General features: G+C 42.6%; 1 protein-coding gene across 1 annotated transcript; it reads right to left on the bottom strand.

Annotated features, from left to right (window-relative positions):
• Window positions 1-1251: 1251 nt before the first annotated feature.
• On the bottom strand, window positions 1252-11375 carry lmx1a (LIM homeobox transcription factor 1, alpha). Its single transcript, XM_086282826.1, has 9 exons — window positions 11291-11375; window positions 11156-11201; window positions 10613-10793; window positions 5364-5584; window positions 4784-4962; window positions 4105-4182; window positions 3656-3737; window positions 1890-2069; window positions 1252-1718 (listed from the first exon to the last, which is right to left on the bottom strand). Exons 2-9 carry the CDS (start codon window positions 11181-11183, stop codon window positions 1576-1578), a joined length of 1092 nt encoding a protein of 363 aa, XP_086138952.1. The 5' UTR covers window positions 11184-11201; window positions 11291-11375; the 3' UTR covers window positions 1252-1575.
• Between the last annotated feature and the right edge of the window lie 773 nt (window positions 11376-12148).

Genomic DNA, 12148 nt, shown 5'->3' with positions numbered 1-12148 from the left:
AAACAGACTTTATTTATAATCTGCAAGCATCCTTTGGAGTACGTTCAGCAAAGCGTGTGCATCTGTCTTGGCACTGCAACAGCATGAAGCCAATTATAGCAGTTAAAAGACAGAGGGTTTGTGGCCTGTGGTTGGCATGGAGCGTGCAATAAATAACCGCACTGTTGACAGGAAACTGTTTGGCTACCATCGGAATAATAATGAGGTTATTGCTACCCGCTGTGACCGTATGATCACAGTGTGAACTTTTTTTTTGGTCTTCTCACCTGCTACGTATGCCAACTGCACACAGACAAGAAGGTAAAAGGCTCCCCCAGGTGACCACCTTGGCTTTCTTCCCCGATATTTAAGCCTTTTTCCCCCTCTTTTCATTCACCTATAGATACAAGGAATACATTATGTTATGTTAGGCCCTACAACAAAGAGTGTTGTTCCATCTAACACATGAGAATGAACACATGCACATGCCAGCAGACGCTCAGAGCAGATACAGAAACAGATACTGAGGGACTGCGAAACACAGACATACTGTAGGTATACTCTGCTGCTTGCTTCTTTAGCTCTGGTTGGCAGTAGTGTACTACGGTGACAGACAGTTAGATTGTTCCTGACCATTGACTTGAGCTCTCTGCTTTGCAAGGTCTGATTTCATAGTGGGAAATATGAGATGGGTCCAGGAGAGGGTTCACGGCTGGGGCAAGGAGGCACTCCATACAGTAGGGCTTCATATCTCCGTGTCACCCTGGGCATTCTCCCCTGACACAGCTTTCAGCCACTCCGTTGTCTGAAGCCCCCTCCGTGGGTTTTCGCAACCTCCCTTCCCATGATTGGTGCATTCCAGCTGGGCACAGCGCCTGGGTGGTCCCCCACCTCCCCCTCCTCCCATCCTCTTTGACTGAAGGAAGGAAAAGGCAGAAAAATGCAGCAAAGGCCTTTGACCAAGAAAAGCACAATGTGAGCGTTGATGATGGCGGCGTGGATGTGATGCTTACCTGCCACTGACCCATACGGCTGTCATAGCCCAGCATTTTACAATCTGACGATCCATTCAACAGCCAGGAGAAGATGTCTCACTGACCCGTCACCTAGATCGGACTGATAAGCACTGAGGATGGACTGACCTGCCTCTAACCCTCAGCATGAATATCCCATTTTCATATGGACAAATCACCCCGTGGTTTGTAGTAACACCATAGTGAACAATCACCGTTTCATGTTTATTATTTTCTGATTATTGTTAATTCGATCGAGATGAACAGCATACACACACATTTGGAGAATAAATACAAATACACACCCAGTCAACTATTTACATGAGTAGATGCAGTTACGCTCTCATAATCTGGCATTCAAACATAATGAGAGTTCAGTGTCATGCACGTACAGGAGACTCCGAAGAGATTTTAAAGCATAAGATGCAGGAGTGTAATTGGGTTTGTATAGAGGTGAACATGGTATAGTATTGCATGGTATCACTGTGAGTGTACCCCTGTCCCCTTCTAACATTTTACGTCCACGTACCAAATTACCACATTTCTGAGATAAATTCAGTCTGTCTGAATCTGATAGCCACCCTCACGAGGTGAAGTACGAGTCCTGCATGGAGTAGAGGCGGTCAATAGGAGTGAGTGGCGAGGAGTCGCCAAGAGAGAGGCAGTCGCCGTCAGCCATATGACACAGCGGGTCTCTGTCCACATCGCCATACAGGCTCTTGAAACCTTAAAAAGATATAAATTATTATTTTGTATCTCAACTACTATTGGAAGTTTAAATTAATACCAGCAATATCAAAAGTACATTTTTTTACTTTTAAAATTATGTTTATTTCATGTTTGTTTTACAAAAGGCTTAAAATAAGCTGAGGATTTGACTGCGTTGAGATCTTTTACCATAAGGATGCATGTGATCCCCTGGCATCTGAGGCGGGGTCAGGCCCTGTCTGAAGGGGTCCATGTCCCAGTCCTGCTGTTCCAGTGTGGTCATTCCCATCTGCTGCTGCTGCAGTTCAATATGGACATAAGAGGACCCGAGGTGCTTCATCTCAGAGGTCACACTGCCACTGGAGGGCGCTATGAAGCATAGGAAACCAAAGGAGATCACAGAGCTGTGTGTTTATGAGTTAATGTAGTTAAAGTAACAGAGTTCTCTGTTAATGATTTTAGCCTGTTTTAACTGCAGAAAGCCCTTCAAAACAATTAAAAGCTAAATTTTAGCTCTAAACTTTGGAGTCTTCTCACACCCCCGTTCTCTGCGGCCTGCTGGAGCGGGGGGGCTGGGAGGAGAAGTTGGCCGTCCGATTGGGGTCTGGAATGTGGGGCCTCCCTGCTGCTGCCGAGCCGGGGCAGTCTGCTTCTCTCCACCCCAGGGAAAAGGGTAACACTACCTGGGTCTTGGTGCAGTTTCCCCCTCCAGGGGCAAGGGTACCTAGACCTGGGGCTTAGAGTACGCTTGGGGAGTGTGATTGTGTGTACAGTTTCTCTTTATGTCTGTCTCCACGTTGGGTGAGTGTTGAGTAATTGCATATGAGAGCATGAGGGGGGGAATGGATGTTTGTGTCTGTGTGTGCCTGTATTTCTGTGTCTATATGTCAGATTGGGTATCAGACGCCACCTCTCTGGGGACATCTCAGGCCCTCCAAGGTTTGGAGGGCCTGACATCAGACATCGGTGCGTTGGTGGTTCTTTGTGTCTGTGGATGGGCGTCCAGGTACACACCGGCTCACTCCTTGGTGGCTGCTTGTCGGGGCCTGGAGCCTGGGGCTCGCTCGGGCCACTTCGGGGGTGGGGTGCCCTCGGCCTCTCGGCCTGGGGCTCGGTCACTCAGGCACAGCTGGCTGCCGGCAGAGCTCACGGGCGCGTCACTGCAACCCCCCCTGGCTTCTGCTCCGCGGCTGCTGAGTGACCCCTCATCTGGGGCTCTCCTCAGCTCTTTCTGGGACAGTGGCGCGGCTGCCCCTCTGTTGGTCTTCCATGGTCTCTTGTGTTCTGAGGGTCTCTGGATGTCTGGAGTTTTGATCTCCTCCATACCTGCTTCATGCCCTGGAGGACGGGGCTGTGGCCCCCCCACACCCTCTAGCAGATCATTATTTGAAGGAACCTTTTAAATACAAGCGCGCTCATGATAACAGGTGTACACACGGGGACTCACACACACAAACTAAACCCTTTTTGACTCCTACCTCAAAGCATACTGTGTGCTGTCGATCTTACGTGCTGCACAATGTTTAATATTTAGTATTTACAGTTATATTCACATAGATCATCGCGATGTTGTTTATTATGTTGCTCTTTTTTCTTCTGCTTGTTTTCTCTTTTTTCTTTCTCAACAGGTGATCCAGGTGATTGATAGATGTATTTTTTGTCTGCTTATTTTGTTGTTGTTGTTTTGGGTTTTTTTGCCCTTTATCCCCGTCCCTCTTCCCCGCTGTTTTTCTTTCCCTCTTTCTTTTCCCCAGTCTGTCCCGTATCAAACAAGTAAAAATAAAATAAAATAAACAATAAAAAGGTAAAAAAAAAAAAATTGAACTTTCTATAACTTAAAGGCTGAATAAAATCTTTAGTCAAGGTATTTCCCATTACCTATTAGAAACTGATAAATAAATAGAGAAAACGGTACCTTTTCTTACAGCGAGAACAAAAGCAATTATGAATAATACCTGTGTGATGCGATGGGTGTTCACACTGTTCCTGAGTCTGTTGCTGCTCCTGCTGCTGTTGTCTCCTGGCCAGTTTCTTCATCTAAAAACATGCATCGAGAGACATTAAAGCTCTTTAATGCCTCAGTGCAGTCAAATCCTCAAGTCTACTGTAAAAAACTGTCCTCCCACTCCACAGTCCATCTACCACCCAGGAGTATGCTTGTGTTCACTCAGTTGTAAAGTATCAAGAATGAAGTAGAGGGCAGCCACACATGAGCCCAAATTGTGAGGAAATATTGGGTTTAATCTACAGTGATCTCTCCATGAGATGTCATCAGTTTCCTGTATGAACAGATAACCAGGCTGATTTCCACTCTGGCTTACGAATACAGTGCAGAAAGAAGGCTTTTATTAGCAGTGCATGAGTGTGTGTGTGTGTGCGTGCGCGTGTGTGTACTTTGAATTACTTTGGCTCTTTGGTTCTGGAACCAGACCTGCACCACCCGGACACTCAGACCAGTCTCAGCTGCCAAGGTCTCTCTTACCTTGGATTAAGATTCAGGAGGGCAACACAAAGACAGAATGCGAGGGTAAAAAAAAAGAATGAGGAGGTCATTTGAAGGATAATAAAAATCTGCGTCACATCACAAATTTAGCAAAGAGGCAGAAACTGCTTAAAGAAACACTCATGATGCTTATTTGTTTTGTGAAAATAACTGCTATGTTTTCAAAAATCTTTACTTTGGTACTTTTAAAGTCAGTTCATGAGGAATTTAGCAATGTCACTTATAACAAAACTGCCCAACTACCCACCCGCAGTACAGTGATAATAATGTACAGAAGATACATGAAACCATGTCACATATTTTTGAATGAAGTTTTCTCCTTTTTTTTGTTCATTCTGTCAAGGTGACACATGGTACAAGGGCTTTCTTTCACAATATGAGGTAAAAGGGTCTCTGGATTGTACAAGCTAGTAAAAGGCTTAGCCCTTGCACCTTGTTTTAAACAATGAATAAAATAAGTGTAAAGATGAGACAGTGCTGTATGAAAATTTCTAAAATGTCTATGTTAGGTCCTCATATGAAATAGATTCATAGTTTTAACTTGAATGCAAAGTAACAGAAGATATTTTTTTTTGTTTACCTTTCGACAAGGCTTGGAGGAGACCTCAAAGGATGCTTTAAAGGTGCGTCTTTGCTGAGTGGTCAGAATAGTGCGAGGTCTTTTGGGGCGTTTGCTCTCCACATCATCTGATTTAACTTTTCTGCCTGCAATCCTTCCAGATTCCTCCTCAACTTCTTCATCTTCATCATTACTTTTACCTAGAAGACAGGCATAGATATGATTGAAAATATTCACATAAAAACAGGAAAATTCATGCCTGCTAATGTTTAAATATTTTTTTATAAGAATTTTAGTTTTTGTTTAAAATGCAGATACTTTACATCAACCTGGCTGATGTCGGGCTGAGTTTTGGGCTTTTCTGTGTCTCCCAGGATGATTTTTATGTCCCAACTTGAACTGGTATTTTACCACTTCACTTGAATCATTATTTTGGCAATGTTTTTATTGCACTGTTACAGTTAGTTACTCAAACTAAAATGTGCTTATTTTACCCAATGCTGGACAGAGTTTGAATTCTTAAAGTGGGATTTAATCATCAAAATGGATTGTGAATTTATTACAAATCAAAGAGCAGCATGAAAGCATGCAATTTCTGTACCTGTTTCAGAAGAGCTAGGACTGGCCAGACATTGGTGGTAGCCCTCTCTGGCACATAGTAGCTGTCCCTCCCTGAGAACGCAGCGATCTCCTGTCTGCAGGCGGCAGGAACAAACACTGCAGGTGAAACAGCGCAGGTGGAACACAGCGGCCCCCGCACGCATCACCAGCTCTGCGGGAGAGATGGCTTCTGTGCAGCCTGCACAACGCACTGCAAACAGACTGAACAGTGGAGGAAAGCAAGCGCACAGAGAGAGAAAGTGTGAGAGCTGAGTAAATAACAGAGAATAGGGATTTTGTTTTCTTTAGACACTTGAGGACCCCCTCACACATCAGTAAGATGGGACTCTATGAGAAAACCAAAAAATGCTGGGTAGACTTTGAGAATGTTGCTGAGTCGAGCTGTCACTCAAAACAACCGCCAGCCTGACTTCTCTCGCCTTTCCCCCCCCTCCTGCCCGGACCACTCAGACACATACCCTTAGTGTGTCGGGTGTGTATCTTAGCGCCTGGCAACCAGTACTGGTGAGCTTAGCCTCAGAGACTGTTGCCGTGGCTCCGACTGCCGTGTCCGAGGCTGCGCTCCTGGGGAGGCAGGAGAAAGGCTCTCGGCAGGCCATGGCTCCAGGCAGAGGGGTGGAATCAGATCTCCTGGTGGGAGAGACTGAGCCACTGGTCCCAGGAATTATCCGTGGAATTATCCGTAAGTCTGCTTAACCAGAAGTAGACAAAGACAGAGCCAGCCCTCAAGCAGCAGGACCATTGTCCGCTGGCTGGCACCTCCGCATTTTGGGTCTGTCACGCAGGATGATGCGTCATCATTCTGGAGCTGGCGTTTGTCTCCAGACTTGACTAGGTCACCAGAGCAGTCAGCACAGAGGCATGAGAAAGTGACAGCTTTTCCCCTTTTTTGTTTCCAAATAAAAATACTCCATGTGCCTCATGAGAAAGTCTTTTTCTTGATACTGTGAAACCATCAGAAAATAGGAGCATTGGAGGTTATTCTAACACTGTGCATGGACACATTAATAACCACAATTATTATTCTGTATGTCCTAATCACATTGAATCTATTTTATTTACTTTAATAAGTTAATTTGAATAAATTGTGTAATGTTGTTTTTATTAACTTTCTTCTTAATAGTACAAAGATACTGAAATTTTTTACACTACCTAGAAAAAAAATACACCCAAACTTAAGCAAATTAATTAATTTTTGGATATATTTCAAATTCCGAATGAGAACAATATTTCCAAGCAAATAAATTTTTAAGTTGAAAATAAAACTAACAGCCATGTTGACATAAGATAAGATAAGATAAGATAAGATAGAACTTTATTAATCCCTCGGGTGGGTTCCTCTGGGAAATTCGACTTCCAAAAAGCACAGCAACGACCGAAGTTACAGTTACAGAATTGTTATATGTATGTATATATATATATATATATATATATATATATATATATATATATATATATATATATATATACATACACACACACACACACACACACACACACACATATCCCTGTCAAAGGCTCCGGAGCTCGTACGTCCTAAAGCCAGACATTGCTAAGACCTCTTACTGTTGCTCTGGGGTCACTATGGCGATGGTAAGAGCCCCTTCCCAGAAGCTCAGGAGGGTCGGTCTGCTTGACCCATCTGAGTTGTCTGCCCCACAGCTTCAATGGTATGTGCTTTAATATGGTCAACATACCGTCTGTGGAATGTGCATTCCTGTGGCAACACAAGATGCATCAATCAAATATTTCAAAGGAAGTGTGGCAGAGGAAATACCCTGAATGTTTCTGGGTCTCTGAGATACCGCAAAGCATTTGATTTGACATCTCAGTATGATGCTAATGCCAGCGGAGAAGAAACTATGGGCATTAATGTTTTGAGATCATTCGTGTTTCGAGAAGCGCTTTTCCATTATACGCCTTATCCAGTTCGTCTAATTATCCCCAGTACTCTTAAGCGTCGTTAATGCAAAGGTAAGAGTACCTCCAATACTTATGGAGTGGCTCAAGGTGTTTAATATTTCAGAGTTTCCGCTGACATGATTGGCCCAGAGGCTCGGCCAGGAGAGCGGGAACACTCAGTCACGCTGGATTTAGACATGGCAATTAGTGACAAGATCATTACAGAGGAGTAAGTCAGCAAAATTTTGCACTCCTCCACACTGACATGGTCTGGGTGAGGCACTCCTAATGCAGAAGCACTGTATAAAAAGATGAGTGTTTAGCAGAAATGTACACAGACAAACTCACAGTTTTCCTCAAGTCCTCCTCTTTCATTGTTCTTGCTCTGACTTCAGTGCTGACCTTTGGCAGTCAGGCATTCAGACTGCTGGTCTAGTGGACAAGCAGAGAGGCAGATCTTGTTTCTGGATCAGGTTAACTTAGATCCATTGCTGAACGCACACACCAGCGGGAGCTATGTATCAGATACAGATCGTCAGGTCAAGTGCACAGCGAGTCACACCGAAGATCTGACGACCAATCTGCTGTCCGGTCCACCTGCCCGCTGAACCGTTTAGTTAACCTAAACCAAGCTGAAGACACGCTGTCAGACAGGATTCTGCATTCGGCTTCAGAAAACTGGAGTCACTACAGGTCAGACAGCCAATGTATAAACTATGGAATAAAACAAGCATTATTAAAAACAACTGCATTCAGTCGTCTAAATGAATCAGATTATTGTAAATTAATGATTACAGTTAGAAAAGCTTCAGCGGCTTCTCTAAAATGTGGGGAAATGACTGCAAGCTAATACAACACATACTGCCGATGACTTTATAATTAACGCTTAAATACTGTGTTTTTTTAATGCAACCCTCGGGTTGGATAAGAGGAAGAAAAACAGATGGATCCCCCCCCACGCTTGAGGTGCAAAAACCCCTCTGCTCAGCTGGTCTTTATAAAAAATTTAATTCAAAGTGTTTTGATATAATCAAAAATTACATTAAAGAGGAAAAAATGACTATCAGAAAGTATTATGATATGAAAACATGTTGAATTTATTTATTTTTGTTGTGATGACTTTCTCAGATACTGAATGAGTTTAAATATGCTTAAGTTAGTCTTGTCTGCCACAGTAACTGGGACAGACAATGAAAATCAGTAAAGTTCTGTTAAAACAAAAATGTTTTTATGCATCTTGTTTGTTATATCACACATATTAGATCATCCAAAAAGAGATAAACTACTTTAATTAAGTTAATTTTTTAATTTTCAACCCTTTTTTAATGTTATTATTCCTTTGTGGCACATATATTATATCCTCATGTTCCTACTTGTTATTAAAAAGAAACATTTTAGATGCATAAATATATATAAAACTGAAATCTGTACGGTCCTCTGGTACTGGCAAATATTAGCATTATTGTCTTATAAACCACATGAATGGGCCAGGCTTCATGGTGAAACAAAGGTAAAAACAAAGCAAGATTCAGTCAGACGATGCAGCATGTGGTAAAAGACAAATGTTGTCACAGTATGGAATAATCACACTTGTTTTGCATCAGCCGAACGGGGGAGCAGGACATAGTTTGTTGGTGAGAAGAAAAAAAAAACTGGCACAGTTTTAAAACCTTCATTGTGGTCAAAAGTAGTGCTCATGTGTTATTGGGTGTCGTAACTCCAGACAGGACAGCAGGGGTGGAAGGATGACGGGTGGACTCAGAGGTGGAGTTTGGCACCAGGCCTCCTGCTAATTGATCAGGTCAGATAACTCACGGTCGGCTGGGCGTTGTCCCATTGCTCAACACAGGGGCTGCTGTGTGAAGAGCTTTCCAGATGCCACGGCGCATAACGCCAGGGCTCATGGAGCGCACTGTCCCCCAAAATAAGTTCACACCATCCTCACCGTCCCTCTTGTAGGGATGCACCAGACCTTCTGACATATGGCTGTGCACTCCTAATTACCTCTCAGTACAAGTCTTTACTACGTGTTTTCGCCAAGTGTTATTATCTCCACTGAAGACACTAAGTACATTAATTTTTTTGTTTTGTTTTACAGAAATTAAATCTACATATTTTTCTAAAACACTCCGTCTCCTTTAAAGGTATATGTCTCCAACATGAGTGTGTTGAAACATTTCCTTGCTTCCCTGTGTGCTTGGCAGAACAGCCATTACCAAATTGTTCAAAAATAATGTGAGTTGTTGCCTTTTAGGGTGTGCAGAGTGTATTTGGAAGCTGAGGGGGGATGAGCTGGTGAATGAGGTAGGAGGGCATGAGCAGTAGGTGATTTTTTTTTTTTTTTGTGTGTGTGGATGGGTGGGGGACCATATGTTGTCCCCAGCTTGCAGTTGCCACGTCAGTGGGCCTCAAAATTTTAACACATTTTGACAATGTGTCAGTTGAGCCTTACCCCTGGTTGTGCATGAAGGTGTGACCACATTATTGTGTGTGTGCATGTGCATGTACGGACGAACCCAACACAATACAATAGTTTTCTTACATTCCAGCTCCCTTGCCACCCCTTCCTCCTACAGTCACCTTGTTCTCTCAGTGCACTGTGCCAAGTTTACTGGAAGTCATATTACGGCATATACACACATTTAAACACAACTGCACACAAAATGCATCCATGTCTACCCAATACAACACTAAGAAGGATTAGAAATATTTATGTTGGCCTTATGAGAAAGTTATTTTCTTTATCTCTCAGACACACACGCGCGCACACACACATACATATACACACACACACACACACACACACACACACACACACACACACACACACACACACACACACTTTCTTAGTCAAGGTCAAGTCTGGACAAAGCTGTACTGTTGCAAAAATGACCTTAATGATACACCATCAGGTTTGGCCCTCAGAATAAAATGATCAAAACTGAAGTCAAATAACATAGTTGTTTTTTTTAATGGCAGAAAAGGTCATATATATTTTTCTATATCATGATTATATTTTTGCAGGAGGCTGCATAAAACGACTACTACCTTATTTAGAACTTTATTAGTTTAGTGTTGTGTTAAAACGCTTATTCAAACATTTTAATGGTTAGAGTCGTTTAATATGTTTTTTTTCTTTTTTTTAACTGTATGAGAAATATTAGGTAGTTTTTTCTTAACATGCCTGCGTGTGTTGCATTATATGTGCCCAAGTTGCAAATTTTATTTTGTCACGTCTTGGTTAAAGTTGAAATTGGTGATTTCCCGTGAAAAAGGAACTACTACTTACGCCACCTATGAACCAAACAGTTATAAATAATAACTCACTCAGCATAGTCCCGTTTGCAGTAAAGTTTGCGGTCCCGCAGAAAGCAGGAGTTCGTGAGCGCGTCCCCGCACGCTGCGCACCGCACGCAGTCCTCATGCCAGAGGCCGTCAGTGACTCTGAGCAGGAATCTGTCTCTGATCAACCGATGGCATCCTGCACACACTGCCCTCCGATTCACATCTGCAATGCACGGAAATCCTTTAATTGGTAAATATTTTTGGTTCAGCGAGAAGGATAAAACTGAAGAAATGAAAATTGGCAAATTTTGTTGTTTGCGTAACCAAGTGGCTGAACTAGACGAAGGTTGGCAAATTAACCAAACTTTTCCTCTTTTATAATCAGAGGAAATGTGTGCGTGTGTTTTATAAGAGCGATATACATTTGAACAACTATTTTAAAGTTAGCACTTTTTTAAAATTTCAAATTGTTAAATTCTAGCAACTGAGTAATTCTGTTGAGCTGATAAAAAACAACAACAAATGAAGTTGCTTAAAATAAACGAATCTAATCTCAATATATTGATAAAATACATGTTTACTTACCTAAGGATGTATCCGGTATATCCACCATTGCTGTTCCCTGAAGAAGCTGCGAAATATATTTTCACCAAGGTTTAATTTAAGGAAAACATTTTTCTAAGATTTTTTTCTTAGAGTTTTCTAAGAAGAGTGGCATACCTGTAAAATGCGAGTTTCCGGTCAGCAGCGAAGGATTTTGGTTATGAACTCCCAGTCCTGCTCAGAGCATCTCCGCCACTCAAAGTTCCCCTGCAACTTGCTCCTCGGAGCAGAGAGCAGCGCATCAAAGTTTCTGCTTAGTGCTTCCAGCGACCTCGCTGAGTCCACAGTTATTGACTATTTGGGCTGTCTATCAATTATCCTATTAGGGGTGAACGGGAAAGAGAGTGAGAGAGAGCGAGCGCGAAACAGAGTAAGACTTCCTCCATGTGCAGGTGCAGGTTACCTCTCTCTCTCTCCTTCTCTGCCAGGCACTCTCTCTCCTCCCTCGGTCACTCGCTCTCTCCCCCACGCTTGTGTGTCTCTCTCGCCAAGCCTCAATGCCAGTAGTATTCAAATTGTGATTTGATAACACAGTAAACTGCAGGTTAAAAGGTCACACACTTAAGTGATGATTTCCCCCCCAAAAGCTTTAAATAATCAGTTTGGTTTTTCTGCGAATTAGTGGCTTCACAAAGTTTCACTTTAGCCCAGTCTTGGCAGTAAATGGGATCATAGAGATTCCAATGATTTTTGCAAAATAACAACATCTATTTTTCCTATTGAAACATGTGAGCAAGATATGGCTGTATGCTATTTTATATTCTAGCTCCAGTTGCAACTATTGCGGACAACTGCAAACCCGTGCGGATTTTGTTACATATCAGCCAACATACTGACTCATTCCAGTATAGGCACATATTCCGACGTAGATTTATTTTCTTTTTTGTTCTCTCTAGATTCCTATTTCTTCGTGGATTATCTTCACCAAGAAGTCTTAATGAAATCAAAGGTTTTTGTGATGAGGTCCTGGCAGTT

Source organism: Aulonocara sp. 'chitande type north' Nkhata Bay, linkage group LG23 (genome assembly GCF_057382095.1).
Source record: "Aulonocara sp. 'chitande type north' Nkhata Bay isolate Kocher_YH1m ecotype deep benthic linkage group LG23, A_spYH_male_GT1.1, whole genome shotgun sequence".
NCBI lineage: Eukaryota > Metazoa > Chordata > Actinopteri > Cichliformes > Cichlidae > Aulonocara > Aulonocara sp. 'chitande type north' Nkhata Bay.
The sequence above is the reverse complement of the archived record's forward strand: the minus strand, read 5'-3'. Positions and strand labels throughout refer to the sequence as shown.